General features: G+C 34.0%; 1 protein-coding gene across 11 annotated transcripts in view; it reads right to left on the bottom strand.

The window, feature by feature from the left end:
- Positions 1–21,538, bottom strand: part of ZBBX (zinc finger B-box domain containing) — a 111,837-nt gene that overhangs the window by 35,926 nt on the left and 54,373 nt on the right. For all 11 annotated transcript variants that reach the window (XM_032261375.1, XM_032261394.1, XM_032261367.1 and 8 more), the window contains 6 exons: positions 18,518–18,686; positions 12,751–12,871; positions 6,137–6,246; positions 5,656–5,756; positions 4,074–4,153; positions 2,276–2,418 (listed from right to left, as the gene is read on the bottom strand). In XM_032261375.1, coding sequence (XP_032117266.1) covers positions 2,276–2,418; positions 4,074–4,153; positions 5,656–5,756; positions 6,137–6,246; positions 12,751–12,871; positions 18,518–18,686 — 724 coding nt within the window. The remainder of the gene's footprint in view (positions 1–2,275; positions 2,419–4,073; positions 4,154–5,655; positions 5,757–6,136; positions 6,247–12,750; positions 12,872–18,517; positions 18,687–21,538) is intronic.

Raw genomic sequence — 21,538 nt, 5'->3', positions numbered from 1 at the left:
ACTACACAATTACTAGGATGGAAAAAATCTGAAACACAACAACAGTTGATGGTGAGGATATGAATCAACAGGAACTTTCATTAATTGCTGGCAGGAATATAAAATGGAATAGCCACTTTGGTAAGACAGTTTGGCAATTATTGAAAAAAAAAACTACACATACCTGTACCATATGATCCAATAGTCATGCTCCTTGGTATTTACCCAAATGAGTTGAAATCTTAAGTCCAAATAAAAATCTACACATGAGTATTTATAGTAGTTTTGTTCATAATTGCCAAAGCTTGGAAACAACCAAAATGTCTTTCAATAGGGGAGCGGATAAACTATTATACATCCATACAATTGAATATTATTTAGCACTAAAAAAATGAGAAATCAAGCCATAAAAAGACATGGAGAAACCTCAAATGCATATTACTAAGAATCATTAAAGGCTATGTACTGTATTATTCTAACTGTATGACATTCTGGAAAGGCAAAACTAAAAGAACAGTAAAAAAAGAAAAATCGGTGGTTGCCAGGGGTTGGTCAGAGGGAGGGATAAACAGGTGGAGCACAGAGAATTTTTAGGGCAGAGAAGGTATTCTGTATGATATTACAAGTGGTGAATACATGTCACATTATACATTTGTCAAAACTGATAGCATGCACAACACCAGGAGTGAACTCTAATACAAACTATGGACATTGAGTTACGTTGATGTATTAAAGTAAATTCAACTATTGTAGCAAATGTACCAGTCTGGTGCCAGAAGTTGATAACTGGGGAGGCTATGTATATGTATGGGGCAAAGGATATATAGGAACTCCCTGTACTTTCTGCTTAATTTTGTTGTGAACCTAAAACTGCTCAAAAAAGTAAACATTTCAAAAATGTGTCTTTAAGTAACAATTACATGTGCATTTATGTGCACCATTTTCTTAGAGGCAACAGGAACACCATGCTCTAGCTTGATCAAACTATACTCATCTTCAGGACAAGACGGGAGTACTGTAAAGTCCTAAATTCCCATGTGGCTATAGTTCATATTTGGCCTAATAATTTAGTGGTTTAGTATTTGAAAATGTGAAAACCAGCAGGATTACCACACATCTACCACTGCCTTCTACCTTCTGCTGCCTAATCAGAAAGTAATCATCAGTTTTACAACTATTAATTTCAAATATGCCCTCCTATCTCTCTCAAAAATCTTATCTTCACATGATATATTTATTAATTTTTCTTAAAATTCTGGGTAGATCAAATCTAGTAGTTAAAAGGAGGCTTGAAAATTATCTAGTTGCTACATTTTTGCTAAGGAAAATGAAGTCTAAGCAAGTAACACATGTTCAAGGTCACACAGTGATTTAAAGGCACAAATGGAAACAAAATCTGACTTCTAGGTCAGGATACTTTGCTGTGACTCTCTTTAAATGATCTCACAATCTGGAAATTGAAACCAGACATACGCACACAGCATTTTAATCTACAGATCCCTAGGGAACTACTAGTAATAGCAACACGGGGGTATAAACAAGGTGATTTGGTTTGTTTTTTTGTTTGTTTTTTGGGGGTTTTTTTGGGTTTTTTTTTTTGAGACAGCGTTTTGGTCTTGTTGCCCAGGCTGGGTGCAGTGGCACAATCTCAGCTCACTGCAACCTCCACCTCCCAGGTTCAAGCAATACTCCTGCCTCAGTCTCCTGAATAGCTAATATTACAAGCATCCAGCACCACACCAGGCTAATTTTTTTTTTATTTTTAGTAGAGATGAGGTTTTGTCATGTTGGGCCGGCTGGTCTCGAATCCCTGACCTCAGGTGATCCGCCAGCCTCAGCCTCCCAAAATGCTGAAATTACAGGAGTGAGCCACCACGCCTGGCCAGTAATTTATTTTAGTTTATCCCTCATGTGAAACTTTATATTGGATTTGAATATTTTTGTAAAATATTTAGTGCAAGTGAGGGCAAGAGGGTGCCAGTCAGACTTTTGTCACTAAAAGGCCTTCCACACAATCTTTTAAATGCTAGCTTAGTCTATAATAACATTCAGAGTACCCTATATTGGCTAATTTTTCTTACACATACAAACACTGTTGTCCATGGACTTCCATTTACTAAATGGTATATTTACTAGAAAATTATCTATTTTCAATCAGTTTTCATCTTTATACTGAGCTTTTTTCGGTTTTAAAATGAGCAGCATAACAAAGCTTTTATGGATGGCAATAGCTATTGGTTTTATTAAATCAACAATATGCACCATTAATAATATCCAGCAACAAGAAAAATGTTACCTTTTGAATTATCTTTATAATAAGTAGAGCTGTTTCTCAGACAAAGACTTAAGAAGTCTCTCCTCCCCTTATTGAAAACATGATGTTGATGGATGTCATTTTCATATGGAAAGCTATTCTTCTGATAATCATGAAAAGCACAACTTTTACATGTAGGGACAAACAAAATATAGGTGAAAAAATGATATAAAAAAGAAAATTTCTAAAGTCCTAGGTCATTAAAACAAATATAGTAAAACCTTAATAGAATAGGGTTATTTACCTTAATTTAATATTTATTTTAACCTTACTGTGAACACATTCTCAACGATAAGTAATTAATAACATTATGGATTTAACAGGAATAAGTAACTGGACCAAATCCAAGTTAACTGCAAACTTTCAGTTGAAAGTTTCTTTTCCAAAATGTCTTGAATTAATTTCTTACATTTTCTTCTAAAGAGGGAGCGTTATCTTTCAAGCTCATTAAAATCTGATGAAATCTAGGATTTACTAGTAGATAAACATATTATTTGTTCATCAATGAGATATGAGAGTTTAAAAGCAGTATGTGATATATAGGTTTCACTTTTTAATAATGATTACTATCTATATGCATAGTTACAATTTAAATAACATTCTTTATGAACTGAATAATATATGTAATAATACATGATATTTATATATGCTCTACAGAATGTCATCATAAAACTTATGGATTATATTCAACTAAAAAGTCTTCTTGTGTCACTCATGATCCGTAGGAGAGAGATAAAATTAATGTGATTCTATGGGAACCTCAAACCAAAGCTGTAAAACTACTGTCAAATCATGATCAGTAACTTTCTCTGCCTTCTCTAACACCTTACACAGGGGTCAAAGCAAAGACATGTGATAAGATATATAAAAGAATCAAATTAGAGAACAGAAGTGCCATTCGTTTCCTTAGAGATAGAGAGGTGGATATAAACCTCTTATCTGCTGAACAGAAAGTTGTCTCCTGTGAAACCCCACTTCCAAAAGCACATTTGCTGCTAGATAGCTGATTCTTTGTGTCTAAACATTGGCTTTTACTGTCCAGGGGAATCACTTGGGCCCATAGCTATTGCGAAATGCTGACAGGGACCTGAGCTGATCTGAATAAAGAATTGGTAGAGGAGACACTTGACAGGAATTTCATTCCACTGTTTACGAATCCTAAAGTTTCAACAGCAAAAATGACTTTTTTTAAAATATTACTAACAGATACAGTTAGATATGATTTTTTATTTGGAAATGACAAAATTCTACGACACGATTACAAAGTAAACCATTATATTTCATTTATTTACTTTATTATACATGGAAATCTACCTACAAAGTAATCTATAGCACAGGAGCTTTTAGTCTCTCAGCCTAATCATTTATACAACTTTTTATTTAGAGTTCATAGAAAACTGAAGAAAATCCAGAGTATCGCTGGAGAAAAGAAGAATGCTCATATAAAATACATCAAAGTTGATCAAGCATTTCAGATGATAACAATCCCTAAGTTCAGAAGAATTTATTCAATAATCCAAATATTAAATAAAAGTACAAACCTATCACTATAGACAATTTTCTAAATGCTGAATGTTGTTAAATATTAGCAATATTATATAGAAATTTAAACATGGATTAAGTAAAATATAACATTAATGTCACATGTTTTTTGACAACACAAATTTCACATTAAAAAGATAGTTGATTGTGTGTGTGTGTGTGTGTGTGTGTGTGTGTGTGTGTGTGTGTGTCAGGTAGTGACTCAATATGCAAGCAAAGTTAATTAGAAAGGCTTTACCTTTGTTGACTGTCTGCATCAGCTAATTCAACTTTGTAAGGCACACTATTTTCTGGTTCTTCACATTCCTCTTCATAAGTCTTTTGAAATTAATGTTACATAATATTAGTAAGTTCACAAAAATTTATTATACATTAACCAACTTACTTGTGGATGATATTTAGAGTACAGTTTTCCTACAAATGATGTCATGAGAGCTCTAATTGTATTTTATAACACATAAGTTCTAGGAAAATTAAAATTCAACTGACATTTGTTAAAGGCATTTCATATGTCAATTACTTTATCACTATTATAATACCCCAAACCAACAATAATAAAATATGTAACTACTAACTGCCAAGTAGATTAGTGACTAGGTCTTCAGTTCTCCAACTGGTTCATCATAAACTTACTCTGTGTATCAACAATGTAATGAATGGCATGCCCACACATATGTAGTGTGTGTGTTTTTGTCCAGCATCTCAAATTTATCAAGGAGAAATAAATGTGTTGCTAACCAAAAAACACAAAAAAACAAAAATAGCAGAAGCATTCACCCTGAAGAAGAACGGAAGAAATCAGTATTATTTAAAAGAGGCAAGTTTTCCATTCTAGTCTTTTTCTTTAACAATCACAATAAGAGAAATATCTAAGACAAGTGACACATTCAGCTACTAGATTACTAGAAAGTCAGAAATGCACTGAGTGTATCACATCCTAAACCTTCAGTCCAGAGCTCTAGCTCTGACTGGCTTTGGTTCTAGTTCATTCTATTGGTGTCTTCTCTATATGTTCAAAGTTATATTCAAGTTATTTACTGAACTTCTTAAGTCTCAAGTATTATTTCTACCTTTAAACAGAAAATAATATTAAATGACATTCAAGAAACTAGATTTACACTTAAATTTTATTAAATAGATACCATGTAATGAGACCCATATTTGTTTTAAAACCTGATAACATAAAGGACTAAACTAACAAAATATCAAACTACATTACTATAAGTTAAAATAATGAAATGTCTTCTCACTTCCCAGACTACACATTCATCCAAAAAAAATGACAATACCTGTTCAGCTCACAAATGTGGTCTTTACATTCAGAATAATATTGCTTTATTCTTATAAGCATATTTAAATGCAAACGCTTGTAAATTTCCTGTTAAACTATGTTAGTTATGTAAGAAATCTTACTGAGGCCGGGCGCGGTGGCTCATGCCTGTAATCCCAGCACTTTGGGAGGCAGAGGCAGGTGGCTCACGAGGTCAAGAGATCGAGACCATCCTGGTCAACATGGTGAAACCCCGTCTCTACTAAAAATACAAAAAATTAGCTGGGCATGGTGGTGTGTGCCTGTAATCCCAGCTACTCAGGAGGCTGAGGCAGGAGAATTGCCTGAACCCAGGAGGCAGAGGTTGCGGTGAGCCGAGATCGCGCCATCGCACTCCAGCCTGGGTAACATGAGTGAAACTCCATCTCAAAAAATAAAAAAAAAAAAAAAGAAAGAAAGAAATCTTACTGAAAATAACATGCAGATGTAACTATACATTGTGAATTTCCTGTTAAAAAGTGTGAATGTCATTAGGCACTTATACACTTACATCATCCAGTTCAACTATCTTTAGAGATGGTTCAGGTCTCTCTATGTTTAATGTTTCTACTGGCAGTAAAAGAGCTGAGTGTTGTACTTTGGTCTCCTCACCTAGAAAATAAGATTCACAAATAATATCATCGAAGAATGTATCCTACTTCATAATTTCTTCAAATAAGATAGTCACCGAAAAAGAAGAGTGTTTTCATGTGTATCTACACAAAAATGCAAATACTGTCAATTTTCCCAGTTCAAGTGAGATACACATTTATTAGCGTTCAATTTTTAAATGTAACTATGTAAATCAAGGCAAAGTAAATCCAGAGAAAGGGAAAGGAGCGAGTGTACATTATTTTAATCTGAAGATAAAAGACTATATAGTACAACTGAGGCTAATATATTAAAGAAAACCGAAAGCAGATTCTGATTAAAGCTGTTTATATAACTTGAAATAATAAAATTTAAAAATATCTAATCAGGTATGAACTAACCATCACTATCTTCATTGTTTTCATTTTGAGAACACTCTACATCACCAGTGGTTTCACATGGTTGTAGGAATGTATCTGGTAGCATGTTAAAAAGTTGTTCTTGTGGAGTTCTACAAAATAAAAAAGAAGCAATTAAGAGACTGAAATATATTATCTGAAACTTTCCCAGACAAGCTCTTGATTTATTTATCAAATGAGTGAGTATACAAAATTAATGGTGAAACCATAACTGTATTTTTAATTTAAAGATAAGTACAATTATATAATAGAATCTTAATGTACTAAGAAAAACTGTGTAAATCAACTTGACACCACAGAAGATTTTTAAATTGCATATCCTACTGAGTTTTGTTTAAGATAAAAATCAAAGTTTGCTACAAGTCAGTGTTCTCTCAAAAGCCACATGGAGTCCATTAAAATACCATGCTACTTAAAAAGCTAATTTATGAATGTGCGTTTTAGTTCACAGTCTTGACACTCTATTAATGAGTTTTAAGGAAACCTGAGGGCATTTGTCTAAGCTTCCATCATACCAGCGGGGTAATAACATAGGCTCCTACAATAAAAACGTAAGGTGTTTGGACTAGGGTATCTATTCCTTAACTAATAATGAAGACTGACGCAGCCCATTTCATATGGAAGGCAGTGAAGCCCAGGAATTGTCAGAGGTCAAAAGTGTGTATTTTGTATCATAGTACGTAATCAAATTATTGTAGAGAAGGGTCACTTTTTAGCCAAGAATGTGAGTAGCTGCACTATCCTTCCAGACCATGGAAGCTCATGAAGTCCCCAAGTAACAGTCAGAGCCTTCTTAATGATATTTGTAGCTAATATGGATATGAAACATAAAATATACCAGGCTCTGTTCTAATTTTGGTACCTTAAATTTTATTAGATATTAAATAGGCACTAGTATGATCTTAATTTTACAAAGGATGAAACTGAGACACAAGTGGTGTACCAACTTGATGAGTCATTCAGGTGGTGAATGCAGAAGAGGAATTTGAACTTAAGCACTCTGCCTCTCAAAGACTATGTTCTTAACAATGCACTTCCTTTATAATGCCTCTTCTACAACTTTCAAAGGCACTAAAATGCTGATAATCTTCTTGTAGTCTATGGTTATCTGTGTTTTCCCAATATATGTAATGTATATATAAGATGACTACATAATATTTATGTATTATTTAACTTTGTGTCCTAACAAATTTGATGAATGTGGCATTCTATATCCATAATTTAATTCAGGGACAGATGAAAATAGTGAGTATGGCCAAAGACAAACTAGCAGCTGCCTACAAGAAACCTCTTTCCAGTTTGACATGTATCTACCAAACTAAAATTCATCATACATACACATAAATATACTGTTATTCATACATTCTTTCTTAAGGAAGCAACAACCTGTCTAATTTTATAAGTAAAATCCGTGAATCAAAGACTTATAGAGTCTAGGTAATGAATTACTGGAGCTTACAGAGTCATAGAAATTGTTTTTTTCTAAACTCAATATTTTGCAAATAAGAAAACTTGGGCCACAAGAATTGAAGTGATTTTCCTATAAATAAACAACGAGTTAGTGAACTAATTCTGGATCCTGGATACTCAAACCCTGGCAACAGTGCTTTTTTTAAAAAAAGATTATGTCACAAAAAAAGGACGAAATATATTTCGATAGCATTTATCTCACCATATTTTCCACTTTTAAAATTTAGAAAATATTTATTGAGCATTGACCCATTCAGTTGGTTAAATGTGTGATGAATCTATCATGTCAATCAGTGTTAGGCTGTTTGCATCCAAATGGCCAAGGAATACTTTTTAAAAATGCTAAGTCTTCACACCTATTTTTGAAGACATTAATTGTTAGGTCATTCTGGGGTCCAGGAATCACTTGCCCCAGGTGCATCTGATGATTAGCTAGACTTGCGAAGTACACACAATGAAAAGAGTAAGGGAACTGGAATCAGAATATCAGCTAGTTGCTAACATCTGCCTTTAAAATACTCTCAATCCAAAACTTCTGCACTCTATCATTAAGCTTTCCCATATGTAAAAGATCCATTCTAGGTATTGCTACTAAGATGTAGCAACACTTTCATGTTGTTACAAAAGGTAAGATTTTTCTTCTTTTTAAGGTCCAATAATATCCCATTATACATATAAAATATTTTTATCTATTCATTCCTTGACGAATATTTAGGTTGTTTCCATATATTAGAGAACATTATGCTACGTAAAACAGGTTAGACACAGAAAGACAAATACTGTACGATCTCACTGATATAAAAGTCAAACTCAAAAGTAGAGAGTAGAATGGTAGTTGCCAGAGGTTAGGAGTTGAGAGAAATTGAAAGATGTTGGGCAAAGGTTATAAAGTTCCAGTTATGCAGAATAAACAAATTTTGGATATCTAATGTACAGTATAATAACTAAAACTAATAGAAGATCATAAGTGTCACACACACAAAAACTGTGAAATTATGGATATATTAATTAGCTTAATTGAGGTAATTATTGTGCAATATGTACATTTATTAAAATATCACATTTTAAACCTTAAATATATACAATTTTTATTTGTTATTCATACCTCAATAAAGCTAGGGGAAAAAAGGTCTATCAACACATCTCTATTGATTCCGGGTAAAATTTTAAAAGACTTTTACTGTCCAAATCAGTAAAATATATTTAAAAAGCCACAGAACATATATTTATAAGCCTACTATGAAACACAACAATAGGCAAAAGTAAAGTCAAAATCATAATCATGGTTATTACCATGAGAAACTTTTCTGAAGCACAGCATCAGAAATGCATCAGAAAGCTGTGAATTGCAAATAGATTGCCCTACATTGACATCTATAATCAAGACATAAAGTATTAGCTCAAAAAAAGATTACCATTAAAAATAACCATGTAAATAAGACCCTAGTGAACATAAATATAGTAGCCAAGTTTTCTTTTCTGCTAAGGAAACTTGCCAACATGCAGTATTTTGCATAGCTCAGGACCTTGATGTGCCTGTGATGAAACTGTCTTGTATGTGTTCAGGCTCAAGTGATGTTGTCATTGAATAACAAAATTGTGTTTCCTTTATCATATAAGCAACTCAATATGACCCAACATTGAAAGTTAGCAACTAAAAATGATAAGTGACTTTGGAATTACATTTATATGCTAATTGCTAAATTAGAAAAAGGCAATTGACTGATACACACTCCTGTTATGCATATCCTCATTGATTTTTAAAATTTGAATAAACTTGTGCTGTACAGTTCTGTGGGTTTTTAGCAATGCATAAAGTCATGTATCTACCACAGTACCAAAAAAAAAAAAAAACAAAAACAAAAAAAACTCCTGAAGAGCTATTAAGGGCATCATACTTTAAAAAAATACATACAGCCTGGACATTTGTTATAAATGAATTATCTTGAACCTCTGCCATATAAGCTACCACAATGAGATAAAACTACATACTTTATTAAAATGTCAACCAAAAGAAACAAAAAACTGAAAATACCAAGTGTTGACAAGGATTTGAAGCAACCGGAACTCTGGTACAGTCGATTTAGAAAACAGTTTGGCAGTTTCTTATAAAAATAAACATGCACTTGCCATAGAACCCAGCTGTCACTGTCCCAGGTATTTAGCCAGGGAGTTAAAAACCTATATTCAAAAAACAACCTGTTATGAAAATATTTTTAAAGGACCTAGTGATGATTGCCAGAAACTGGAAACCAGCCAGAGCAAATATTGATTCATAGAAGAACATGGATGAATCTTAAATACATTTTGCTAAGTGAAGGACATGAAAGGACAGATACTGTATGATTTCATTTATATAACCTTCAGAAGAAGGTACATTTGTAAGGATAGGAAACAGATGAATGGTTGTTATGGACTGAGAAAGGGAAGAGGAGAAAGAGGAAGCTCAAGGGAATTTTTGTGGTTGTGAAACTGCTTTTTTGGGGGCCTATGGGTACTGTGGTAGATACATGATTTTATGCATTGGTGAAAACCCATAGAACTGTACACCACAAGTTTATTCAAATTTTAAAAATAAATAAGAATATGGGGAGATCCCAATGAAAGTCATAGCTACCTTAAAGGAGATGAGAAAGAAATGAGCACTATGGCCAAAATGGTGTTGGAAAACAACATTTGGCCTAGATACTATAGGCTACAGATAAAAAGCATGACACATAAAAACTGTACTCTAAGTGGAAAATTTCTTTTGGTGATGTTATTAATATTGATTTTGAAACTAATTGTCCCTTGTTTCTCTCAGTGATATTAGTCATTCTGAAACTACTGTAGGTATACATACACATATATTTTAGGGTTAATTAATAAATTTATAGATAACAAAAGCCAAGTTTCTCACTGTACTGAAAGAAACTTATCAAATAAGCAAAGGGAGTATGGAAATGAACCATGTGATGCTGGTTTGGATTCAGAAGGCCGGAGTGTGAACTCATGTTACTTTAATAGATGTCCAGATGGATAGAAACAGAAATAAATTTAGGATGTGTGTGTGTGTGTGTGTGTGTGTGTGTGTGTGTGTGTGTGTATTTCCTGGTTTCTTCCTGTGAGAAGGCCTAGAACTATGGCACCTGAATAGTAATGAGCACTGCTAGAGTCCAGATCTTGGTTTCTGGGCACCATTTTCCAATAAATGGAATTATTATTTCTGGAGAAATAATTCCTGTGCTGGGGCAGGGAAAATGCATTTTGAGTTCTAGAAAAATAGAGATGTTCAAAGCAAACTAACAACAAAAAAAATGATGACAAGTAAAAAGGATGGAAGAGTCAACGTGAGAGAGCCCAGAATGGCCAAAGCAGAAATAGAGTCACAAAATAAATAACCATAATATTAGATATCAATCCCCCAAATAAAATAAATATTCATGAGTTCACATCAAAAAAAGAAAGAAAAGTGGGTGAAGGAACACTTCTTTGAAAAAGAATTCTAATTAATAAATTTAGAAGGAACAAAGGAAATAGAATATCGGCAATAGAGCAAGAGAGTACTAACGGCTGCAGGCAAAATTCACTCACAAATTCTAAAATTAGGACTGAAAGTTTAAGGGAAAACAGAGTTGTTACATCAACTAAATGTGTCTCCTCTAAAATATTTATTAATTATAAAGGGAAAGTAGTGATTTTTACAGTGGAAAAACTTAGCACCACCTTAACTATGTGATCAAGGTTAACATCACCTGTAATAAGATATATTGACATCATAATCCCAGAATGTCAGGCACTGAGAAGGACACATCCTCCCTGTGGTATTTTTCCTCATACTGTATAACCTCAATCTAATTATGAAAAAACATCAGACAGGCCCAAATTGAGTACATTCTATGAAACATCTGGAAAGTAGTCTTCTAAAGTGTTAAGGTCATGAAAGGCAGGGAAAGACTAAAAAACTGTAATGGATAAGGAGATATGACAAAAAATACGATGTGTAATCCTGGATTGGATCTTGGATCAGGGTAAGGATAATAGTGAAAACACAGATAAAATTCAAATAAAATTTATTGTTGTCAATAATATTGTCCCTATGTCAATTTCCTGGTTTTGATACGCATTCTGTTTATGTAAAGTGTTACCATTAGGGAAAGATGAGTAAATGTTATTTAGGAATTCTTTGTATTATTTTGCAACCCATCTGTATATCTCCTTTTCAAAATAATCCAAAAGAAAAAAAACTAGGACATTAGAAACAGTTGAAGATGAGTGGTGGTGTAGGTATTAACCTATCAAACAGAAGCTTCCCGGGAAACATGGGGGCTGATTTCAAAAATCTGGAGAGATACCATGGGGAAGAGAAATTAGATTTTATCTGTACAAACTCAATAAGTAGAATTAGAACCCAGTTTAGAAATGAGCTGGAAACAGATTACAGCTTAATGAATAACTGTTCCACAGATAGAATGGGCCACCTTAGGAGATGGTTTTGCCTAACAGAAGGTGAAGCAAGGGTGTGATGACCACTTCCCAGGTAAACCCTAGAGAGCTCCTCCACCACCTTGCACCTCAAAAAAGACTGGAGACCAGCCTCATCCAACCATTATCACCTGGGAGCTATTAGAAATTCAGAAATACAGAATCTCAGGCCTCACTTCAGAACTACAAAAAATGAATATGCATTTTGCCACAGTCTCTAGCTGATTGTATCTAGTGATATTTCTTTGAATAAAGTGTATTTAATTACTATTAACAAAATTATAAAAAGGTTTAAAAGTAAATTCTGAAAATTATAGTCTCAAATGTTAATGCTAATATAAAAAACTGGTGTCTTCTCAAAGTAATCTTTCATTTATTACATTATTTTTGCTGTTATTCTTAAATTCTTTTCTTCATTTGTGTCTTTTCCTTATATACACATTTCCATTTCTCAAGGCAAACTCTAAATTAATGATGCATCATATACAAAAATAGAATTAAAATTCTTATTGGAACAGCAGCTTCACAGAGATTTAATATTGCTTTAAAATTATGCATGCAAATATGAAATATACATACAAAATTGCTATAGGAAGGCATTTCATACAAGACACATAAATAAATTTCATATTTCCTAATAACATTACAATTTCAGAAAATACCTCCTGTGTTTTTTAAGCCATAATTTTTCCATATAAGATAGAATATCTTCTTTAAGTTCAATATTAAGTGGTTCTCTCCAAATTTTCTGATTAGTTTGTACTTCACATTCTTCCGTTGAGTCTGTAAAAATAAACACAATGTGCATAATTAATATAAGCAAGTTTATAAATTACCATATCTTCTCTCAAGATGTAGATCTCATCATTTTCAAAGCATATATGCTTTAATATTTACCTATATAATCAATAGGTTAAGTATTAAATATTGGTAATTTATTAACTGACTGGAGAGACAGTTTTCTTCAACAATCTCTTGAAATGAAGGGATCTTATGATTCAAAAGGTTTGTTAAAGCAACTCATTCTTTTAAATGAAAATTATAAATACAAACATTCATTGTACATTGTATAAACACATAATATAAAGGTATAATACACATAAAGTATAATAGCTACGGACAATAATATTTATTCATTCTGAGAAACAGGAAATATGTAATTCAGAAGGACATCTGGAGGAGATAATTTTCTTCATGAATTTATGTCTACATGGTAATTTACTTCCAGATGTTTAAGATATTTCTGAAGCACTACTAAATTAAAATCACTATTCAGAAATATTTAAAACTGATGAAGATATCTGGGAAAGAAAGCAGTGTAAATCCAGGATTACTAGTCCCTCCAACCTCCCACATATCACCCGTCTCCAAGCTGAACATCACAAGGGGAAAGAAATGTAGGAGAATCAAGGGAAATAGTAAAGATGGAAAAAACATTTTTTATAAACTCTAAAACTAGAGGGTATTCCAGCCTCATATTATAGACTTTAATAACTAACTTCCAGAAACAGCCACAGGCCAGCAACGAAAACAAATTAAAGCAAAAATAAAGTAAGAAATTCCACTTCTATTCTTTTCAAAGAGTAGAGCAGTGTTGAAGAAAGCAATTGGACAAAGTTTGGAAAAACACCAATCAGAAGCCCTTGAACTCAAAGAGCAGAGTTAAGGATGTGGGCAAGTCATGAGAGAAAAGACATACCTCCACTATGAGTCTCCCTTTTCATTTTGAAACAAGATTTCTTGACAGGAGAGCTAAAAGGAAAAAAGAAAAAGAAAAAAGAACTCTTTTCTAATTCTGTTTAGGTGTTAGAGAAGAGCCACTGTGCTCCAAACATAGAAGGGGGATGGAGGAGAAAGAAGATAAAGCAGTTGGCCTGTGATCCACTTTTCTCCCTTACCAATAACACATTTCCAAGAAACGAAAATGGGAGGTGACCTGGATTAATTTATTTGTGACTATGTTGATAACTAGACCTAGGGGCAAATAAATTAATAATATTTGCTGGGAAGAGACTCTTTAGCTATATGGGTATTTAAAATGCTAGCCCTTGTTTAGATTGCTTGTCGTAAACAAATCTATGGATTTATGAGGCATGGCTCGCTGGGAAATGCCAAATAAGATATGTAACTTATGTTTTTATTTGCTCCCTTCTTTCAATGTTCACTAGCTACATTTTGAGAATGTGTATAAGAGTCTCCATCCTCAAAATGATGGGATCATAGATATTTCTCTTAATAGATAATGGGAAAGTCCTAAGGTGAAAGTATACCTGAAGCATTTGAAGACTGGCCAGAAGTCTAGGGTGGCTGAAACTAAACAAGCCATGCCAGCAAGAGAGAAACAGGAGATGATACCCCTGAGATAACAGACTTCAGGATCACACAGAACTTTCTAGCCCATTGAAAGTACTGGAAAGGAATTAGGCTTTGGAATACTAAAATAAAATCAAGTTAAAAATAAATAACAGCAAGCAATAAATATTTATTTATGTAAAAAAATAACAGCAAGAACTAGAAAACTAGAAATTTAAAGCATACCACTATGCTGAATGGTTAAGAAATGTGTGAAAGATGTTTCATGTCATTTGTAATAAGAGGTACACAAAATCACCTCTCTCAGACAAGCAGATAAGCAAAAAGTTTTAAATCTGACAATATTAATGTTAGTGGTAATGGAAATCAACCAAAATTCTTTTTTTTTTTTTTTATTTGTGATAGGATCTCACATTGTTGCCCAGGGCAGAGTGCAGTGTCATGATCATGGCCCGCTGTAACTTCGAACTTCTGAGCTCAGGTGATTGTCCATCCTCAGCCTCCCATGTAGCTAGCTAGGATTACAGGTGCACATTATCATGTATGACTTTTCTTTAATCTTTTTGTAGAGATGAGGTCTCACTATGTTGCCCAGGTTGGTCTTGACATTCTGGCCTTCCAGCAGACCCAGTCTCTTCCTCAATTAAGAAATTCCAGAACTGTGAACTGGCTTGGGTCTGGAGACTTCATAAAAATTGAAACCCTAATATGGTGGCCCAAGTCAGGTCTCTGCCCATTAAACAGAAATTTTCCACTACAGGCAAAACAGTAGGCTGCATGACTTTTTCATTCCTAGGTACATCAATTAACATCAGAAATCTCTGTGAATTGAAACACTTACTACTCTTCCTTGACCCTAACTTTGGTAATTTTTCCACCATAATTCTGAAGATTGTGTGCCAACATCTGGCCTCTGTCATTTCCATTCTTTGAAATCAGGATATTTGGTTCCATTGAAGCATCCCCCTCCACAATCATCTTCAGCCTACAGAGGAAGGCCACAACAAACCCATTTAAGTATTCTGGTGCTTAATGCCTTGGTAATGACAGCTAAGTGGGTTGCACATTATCAATTCCAAAATTCCTATTTCCCAAAGCCTTCCAACTTCTTCCTCCACAAAATGTCAGGAAAATTACAATATCTCAATCTCATTAACTGTAAAATCAAGTCCAGTTTTCAATTAACCAAACTGGTCAATTGTTAATGTTATTCCTGAAGTGTTTTAGACAAAACACTAAGATCCAAATCCTGGGAGAGTACATCTATACTAATATACACAATCTCATCTAATCTGATTTTTTTATTGCTTAATCTAACACCTTTAAATGTGTTCTTCTATGTACTTGCTTTCCAAACTCATGTGATACAGTTGAAATGAGACTGCAACTTCTTTAGTGCATGCTATTTTCACTTGGTATATTAATCTGTTCTCATGCTGCTAATAAAGACATACCTGAGACTAGGTAATTTATAAAGGAAAGAGGTTTAATTGATTCACAGTTCCACATGGCTGGGGAGGCCTCATAATCATGGCAGAGGAGGAAGGAAGAGCAAAGGGACTTCTTACATGGTGGTGGGCAAGAGAGACCTTCTGCAGGGGAACTCTCGTTTATAAAACCATCATATTTTGTGGGATGAATTTACTTTCATAAGAACAGCAAAAGAATGACCCGCTCCCATGATTCAATTACCTAGGACTGGGTCCCTCCCATGACACATGGAAATTATGGGAGCTACAATTCAAGATAAAATTTCAGTGGGAACACAGCCAAATCATATCACCCGGTATGGACACTGGCATTGCACCTCTTCATCCAAATTGTGCTAATCATTTGATTGACTTTTTCTAACCTCCACTTAGACTGTAAGTTCCAGATGAGGTTGCTACTGCTTTTGTATATCATTTGACCCCGCCCCACCACATAGTATGTACTCAATATTTGCTGATGAAATTATTATTGAGAGCAATGTTGTATACCTCTAATATGTAAAACATTACTTGTGCCCAAATATTGGCAAATAATAAAAACAAAAGGTAATGGCAAAAAAAAAATAGCCAATATTGTTTATTTTGCAAGTGACAGTGAAAAAGCCAGTTATGATAATAATTTATTGTCAACCAAACTGGCTAAAGTTTAGGAACTAGAAAATATGGGAAAATAGTCATGTCACACTCTACCAGTGAGAGTATAACCAATGCAGTAATCTTTAGAGGACAGTTTGACAATATTCATTTAAATTTTATAAAGCAAATCACCATTGAGACAACATTTCTATATTTAGACTTTTATTTTAAGGTAACAATGTAAATGCACAAATAGCTGAGATGCCTATCATAATATCTTTTATAATACTGGGAATTAGAAATAAAATATTCATTAATAAATGTCTGATTAAATCATGTCATATAGAACATAAGAGTTACAAATGATTGTGTATACCTCTGTTTAGATGGCCAGTTGCCCATTACGGAATCTCAGTGTAAATGAAAGTTAACTAATAGTATTTACAGTGATACCTCATTTTGTGTGTGTGTGTGTGTGTGTGTGTGTGTGTGTGTACATAATTATGTTTATTGAAAAACATGTACCAAAATGTTATCATGGATTTTCTCTATATGATGAGATTAAGCTATTTTCATTTTCTTCTTGGTAACTTTTTGTTATAAGTAGGTCTTTTAAAATAAGCATTCATTATTTTTATCATATGTTTATTTCTATTATGGAAAACAAATTTTAAAAGAGTTGGACTTCTGATCTTGTGGCTTTTCAACTCATACAGTATTATTTTAAACATTATGGCTGTCAAAGTAGACAAAGAAGCGTTTCTAAAGAATACTTAGTACTTTTTAGGGTTGAAAAGTAGAAACAAAATGCATGAAATAGCAATTATAAAGCACATAAAATAACAAAACCAATGAGAAATGAGGTCTATATTAAGATATGAACTACTAAGAAGACAGCATACAAATAATGTCCTGAAAATGTCAATTGATGTATAATAAATAAATGCAGAAAAATACTGGAAGAAAATTTATTTAAAAATTCAATTAGAAGATGGTGTGTGATACTTTGAGATTAGAAATTATACTGTGTAATAAAAGAGTAATAATCAGGAGAGTTTCTCCACTGGAAAAGAATGAAATAAAAAAAGTAAAACTGGCAAGTAAGATAAATGGTTGAAATTTATCTAACATTTTATATTCAATGAAAAGCAATTAGAAGACACTACAAGATTCTGAGTAATAAAATTAATAAATTGAATACTTTAAAAACTTATGGTTTTCCTCAAGATATACTGAAAAACTTAAAGATACTGTTCAGTCATCTAGATTATCAATGTCTATAGACTGCAGAAGTGAAAATTATAAAAAAATAAAGAACAAAAGCAGTTCACAAAGAAACCAAACCAAATCAATTCTCCCCCTGAAGTTCACAGTGGTCCTTAAAATCATATTTTTAGGTCAAATATTCTAAACAAAAATTTCCTCTCTATTTCACAGACTCTCCCATTTTATGTCTATTACCATTCAAAAAAACCAATAGTTGTCCTGGCAAAAAAATATTCTACTAGAAGAAGAACTTAAAGAATCTAATTATCTATTCAACAGTCTGAATTTACATAGAAAACAAATGCAAATGTCTCTAGTGCCCAATTGAGTGCCTTTAAATATTAAACCACTCACCAATGATCACACAGTGCAAATTCCTTTGAGGAATTATAGCAAACTGCTGTCCCAGTGTTTACAGATTTTTTGAACATCACATTTATATTCACAGAGAATGGAGGCAAATAAACTAAAGTCAGCCTCATTTTAAAACATTCATGTTATAAAAATAACCATACTGGCTGGGCATGGTAATCCCAGCACTTTGGGAGGCCGAAGCAGGTGGATCACCTGAGGTCAGGAGTTCAAGACCAGCCTTACATTGCAAAACCCTATCTCTACTAAAAATACGAAAAGTAGCTGGGCGTGGTGGCATGCACCTGTAATCCCAGCTACTCAGAAGGCTGAGGCAGGAGAATCACTTGAACCTGGGAGGCAAAGGTTGCAGTAAGCCAAGATCACACTACTGCACTCCAAAAAAAAGAAAAAGAAAAAAGAAAAGCCATACCTTTTTCTGCATGTAAATTCTGTTTCTTGTCATCATGAATCCCAGTTCTCCATTGACTTAAGACGTCCTGAAAGGACTGTGCAGAAGCTTCTTCATCGAATGACCCTTCACACAACAGACTATCTCTTGGTTTTGTACATTCTGCTCTTTTTGTTGTTGCAATTTCTACCTAATTAAAAGGATATAAAGGCAAGCATCATTAAATTTTCTTTATCTACTCACAAAAATTATTTTCATAAAAAAATTTCTGTGTTTTAAAATACAGGTAGAACTAATTATTAGTCATTAAAAATCAGACTTTTTAAAATTAGAATGTTTTTAAGTTGTACTTATTTATATGCTTTACTCCATTATTTAAAACTCTATTGGCAATTATAAGCGGTCTCTTCAGAAATTATTAAGATGAGAGCCTATAGAACCGATAACTTATCATTATACTGTTCACCAGTGTTCTCTCTGTAAAGGCGCAATTGCTTTGTATCCATTCTTCCTATGCTCCCAATATCCTACTCCCCACAACCTTCTCATATCAAAAACAGCAGAGTCTTTTTTAATGTAAATCTGATCAGAGATTGCCCTGCTAAAAACTCTTTGTTGACTCTCTATGAAACCCAAATTCCTACTGGAACCTACACTACCCTATACAATCTTGTACTTTCTTGTCTGTAATTTTACCTCCTTTCATTCTTTCATTCACCCTGCTCCAGCTAGTCTCAAATTCTTGCCGTTCTAAGAACCCATCAAGCACATTTCCTCTTCAGAGCCTTATACTATCTATACCAAATGCCTGGAATGAGCCTTCTCTGTATCTTTACATAGCCATTCCCTCATTTCATTGACACAATGAAATGCTCGAATATCACCTACTCAGAAAGTTCTTCACTACCAATTCTAAAACTAATAGGCCCATTTACCCCCATTTAATAATACCTTATCTGTTTTATTTTTCTTCCCATTACTTACTCCCATGTGACTTTATTCTACATGTTTATTTATTGCCTGTCTTTCCCCATTAATATATAAGGTGATTGGGGATTTTGTCTTTTTCCTTAGTGCCAAGAGCAGTGTCTGGCACAAAGTAGGTGCTCATTAAAAGTTAGTGGAATGAATAAAAAAGTTCATCAATGCATGTAATACATTGCATGCTCCTCAGATAAATGATGATTGTGGAGAGATGAATTCAGTACAAAATATAAATCTAGTCTGAACACACAAGAAAATGAAGGTAGGATGTGGAAACTGTGCAGTGAATCAGACAGAACCGTCACATTAGGAAACTCAAGCAAAATAAAACCCACACTAGTTCCTGAATTATCAAATGTAGATTACCTACACTGGTCAAATTGCTAAATATCCATGTGTATCTTGTAAGACATGAGAGTAGAAATCTCTATGTTCAGCTCGCAATTGAAAAATAAACAGGCAGTTTGTTGGAGTATAATTCAGAGTACGTTGTTAAAGATGTATATGAAAATTTTTAAATATGAGCAAAAAGTATCTGAGGATCTGTCAGACACTAGACAATATGCTGACTGTTGCAAACAGATACACAGGTTAATAAGTCCACAACATAAATAGGCTCAAGGAACAGGTAAAACTCAGGGGAAATGATGACCGAATTGGATTTTGAAAGATAAAATAAGAATTACATAAGCAAAAAGTACCAAGGGCAGCGTTCCAGAGAAGGGAAATGATATGTATGCTCAGACATGGAGTCAAAGAGCATTGTGGCAAGGAACTATAAGGAGTTTGCATTGAAGTGGCAAAAAGTAAAGAATGAGAAAATATAAAGGGTAGAAAGACAAGCAGGGGAAGATTATAAAGGGCTCTGCCTGCTGCACAGAGGAGCTTAAACCCAATGGAAATACAAAACCGTTGAAAAGTCTCATACACCAGTGTGGCAAAGAGAGGGAAATTGGGAAGTAGTGTGTTTCGCTGCAAGGAAACCAATTAAAATGTTATAGATATTTGGCCACATTGATCAACAATACAAATGTATAATCCTTTCATCTAGGGATTTCAGGATTTTATCATACTGATAAACTTTTATCCATGCAAAACCATACTTCTTAAAATTATACTTTATATTTCAGCATATACTGCCAAAAGATTGAAACAGCGTAAATGCTGATCAGTGGAACATAGATTTTAAAAAGTCTTTTCACATCCAAAAAATGTAGTATTTTACAGCCACTACATAGAATGAGAAGGTTGTAAAATGTACTTATATTGATATAAAAACTACATTGTTAAGTGAAAAAAAATCATGTTTGCAGAGGAAACATTTTTGTAGAACAGATTAACATTTGTGTAAAAAAGTGCATACATACAAAACCAGAGGAGTTGCCTGACTCCTAGGGGGGAAGAAAATGAAATGCACATTCAATTTCTAAACTTTTTTTTTTTTGTAAGAAAAAACTAATTGCAGTATCTGAAAGGGCAATGAGGATAGAATAAATGAACAAACACTCAAGATTTTTTAGCTGGTAGGCTGTATGGGACATGGTAACTATTATGGACTGAATTGCGTCTCCCTCCGCAAATTCATATGTTGAAACCCCAACCCCCAGTGTGACTAGATTTGGAGACAGGGCCTATAAGGAGGTAATTGAGCTTAAATTAGATCATGAAGTTGAGGCCTTAATCTAACAGGACTGATAACCTGTTAAGAAGAGGGAGAGAGAGGGGGGCAGCACCAAGATGGCCAAGAGAAGGCAACACCAGAATGTAGCTCCCAACAAATGATATGCAGAGGGCTGGAGGACTTCACGATTCCAAACATGGTGGTGGGTTCATTTCGGTGGGGCTGATAGGGCACTGAAAATAGCCCAAGGAAGGAGCTGCAGGGGGAGAGCCACCCAGGAGGGGCGAACCAAGACAGGGCGGGGAGTGTCCCCACCTGGAACATGCAGCAGCTCGGAGGGTCAGGGGACTTAACCCCCTCAGTGCTCTGATTTGGATCCGGTGCTAACCTTATCCCTTCTGCGACCCACGGTCCACAAGAGCCCTGCCAGACTGTGG

The sequence above is a fragment of the Sapajus apella genome, unplaced genomic scaffold, assembly GCF_009761245.1.
Source record: "Sapajus apella isolate SASKATOON/1434 unplaced genomic scaffold, GSC_monkey_1.0 scaffold4, whole genome shotgun sequence".
Lineage (NCBI taxonomy): Eukaryota > Metazoa > Chordata > Mammalia > Primates > Cebidae > Sapajus > Sapajus apella.
This window is presented reverse-complemented; position numbering and strand designations above follow the sequence as displayed.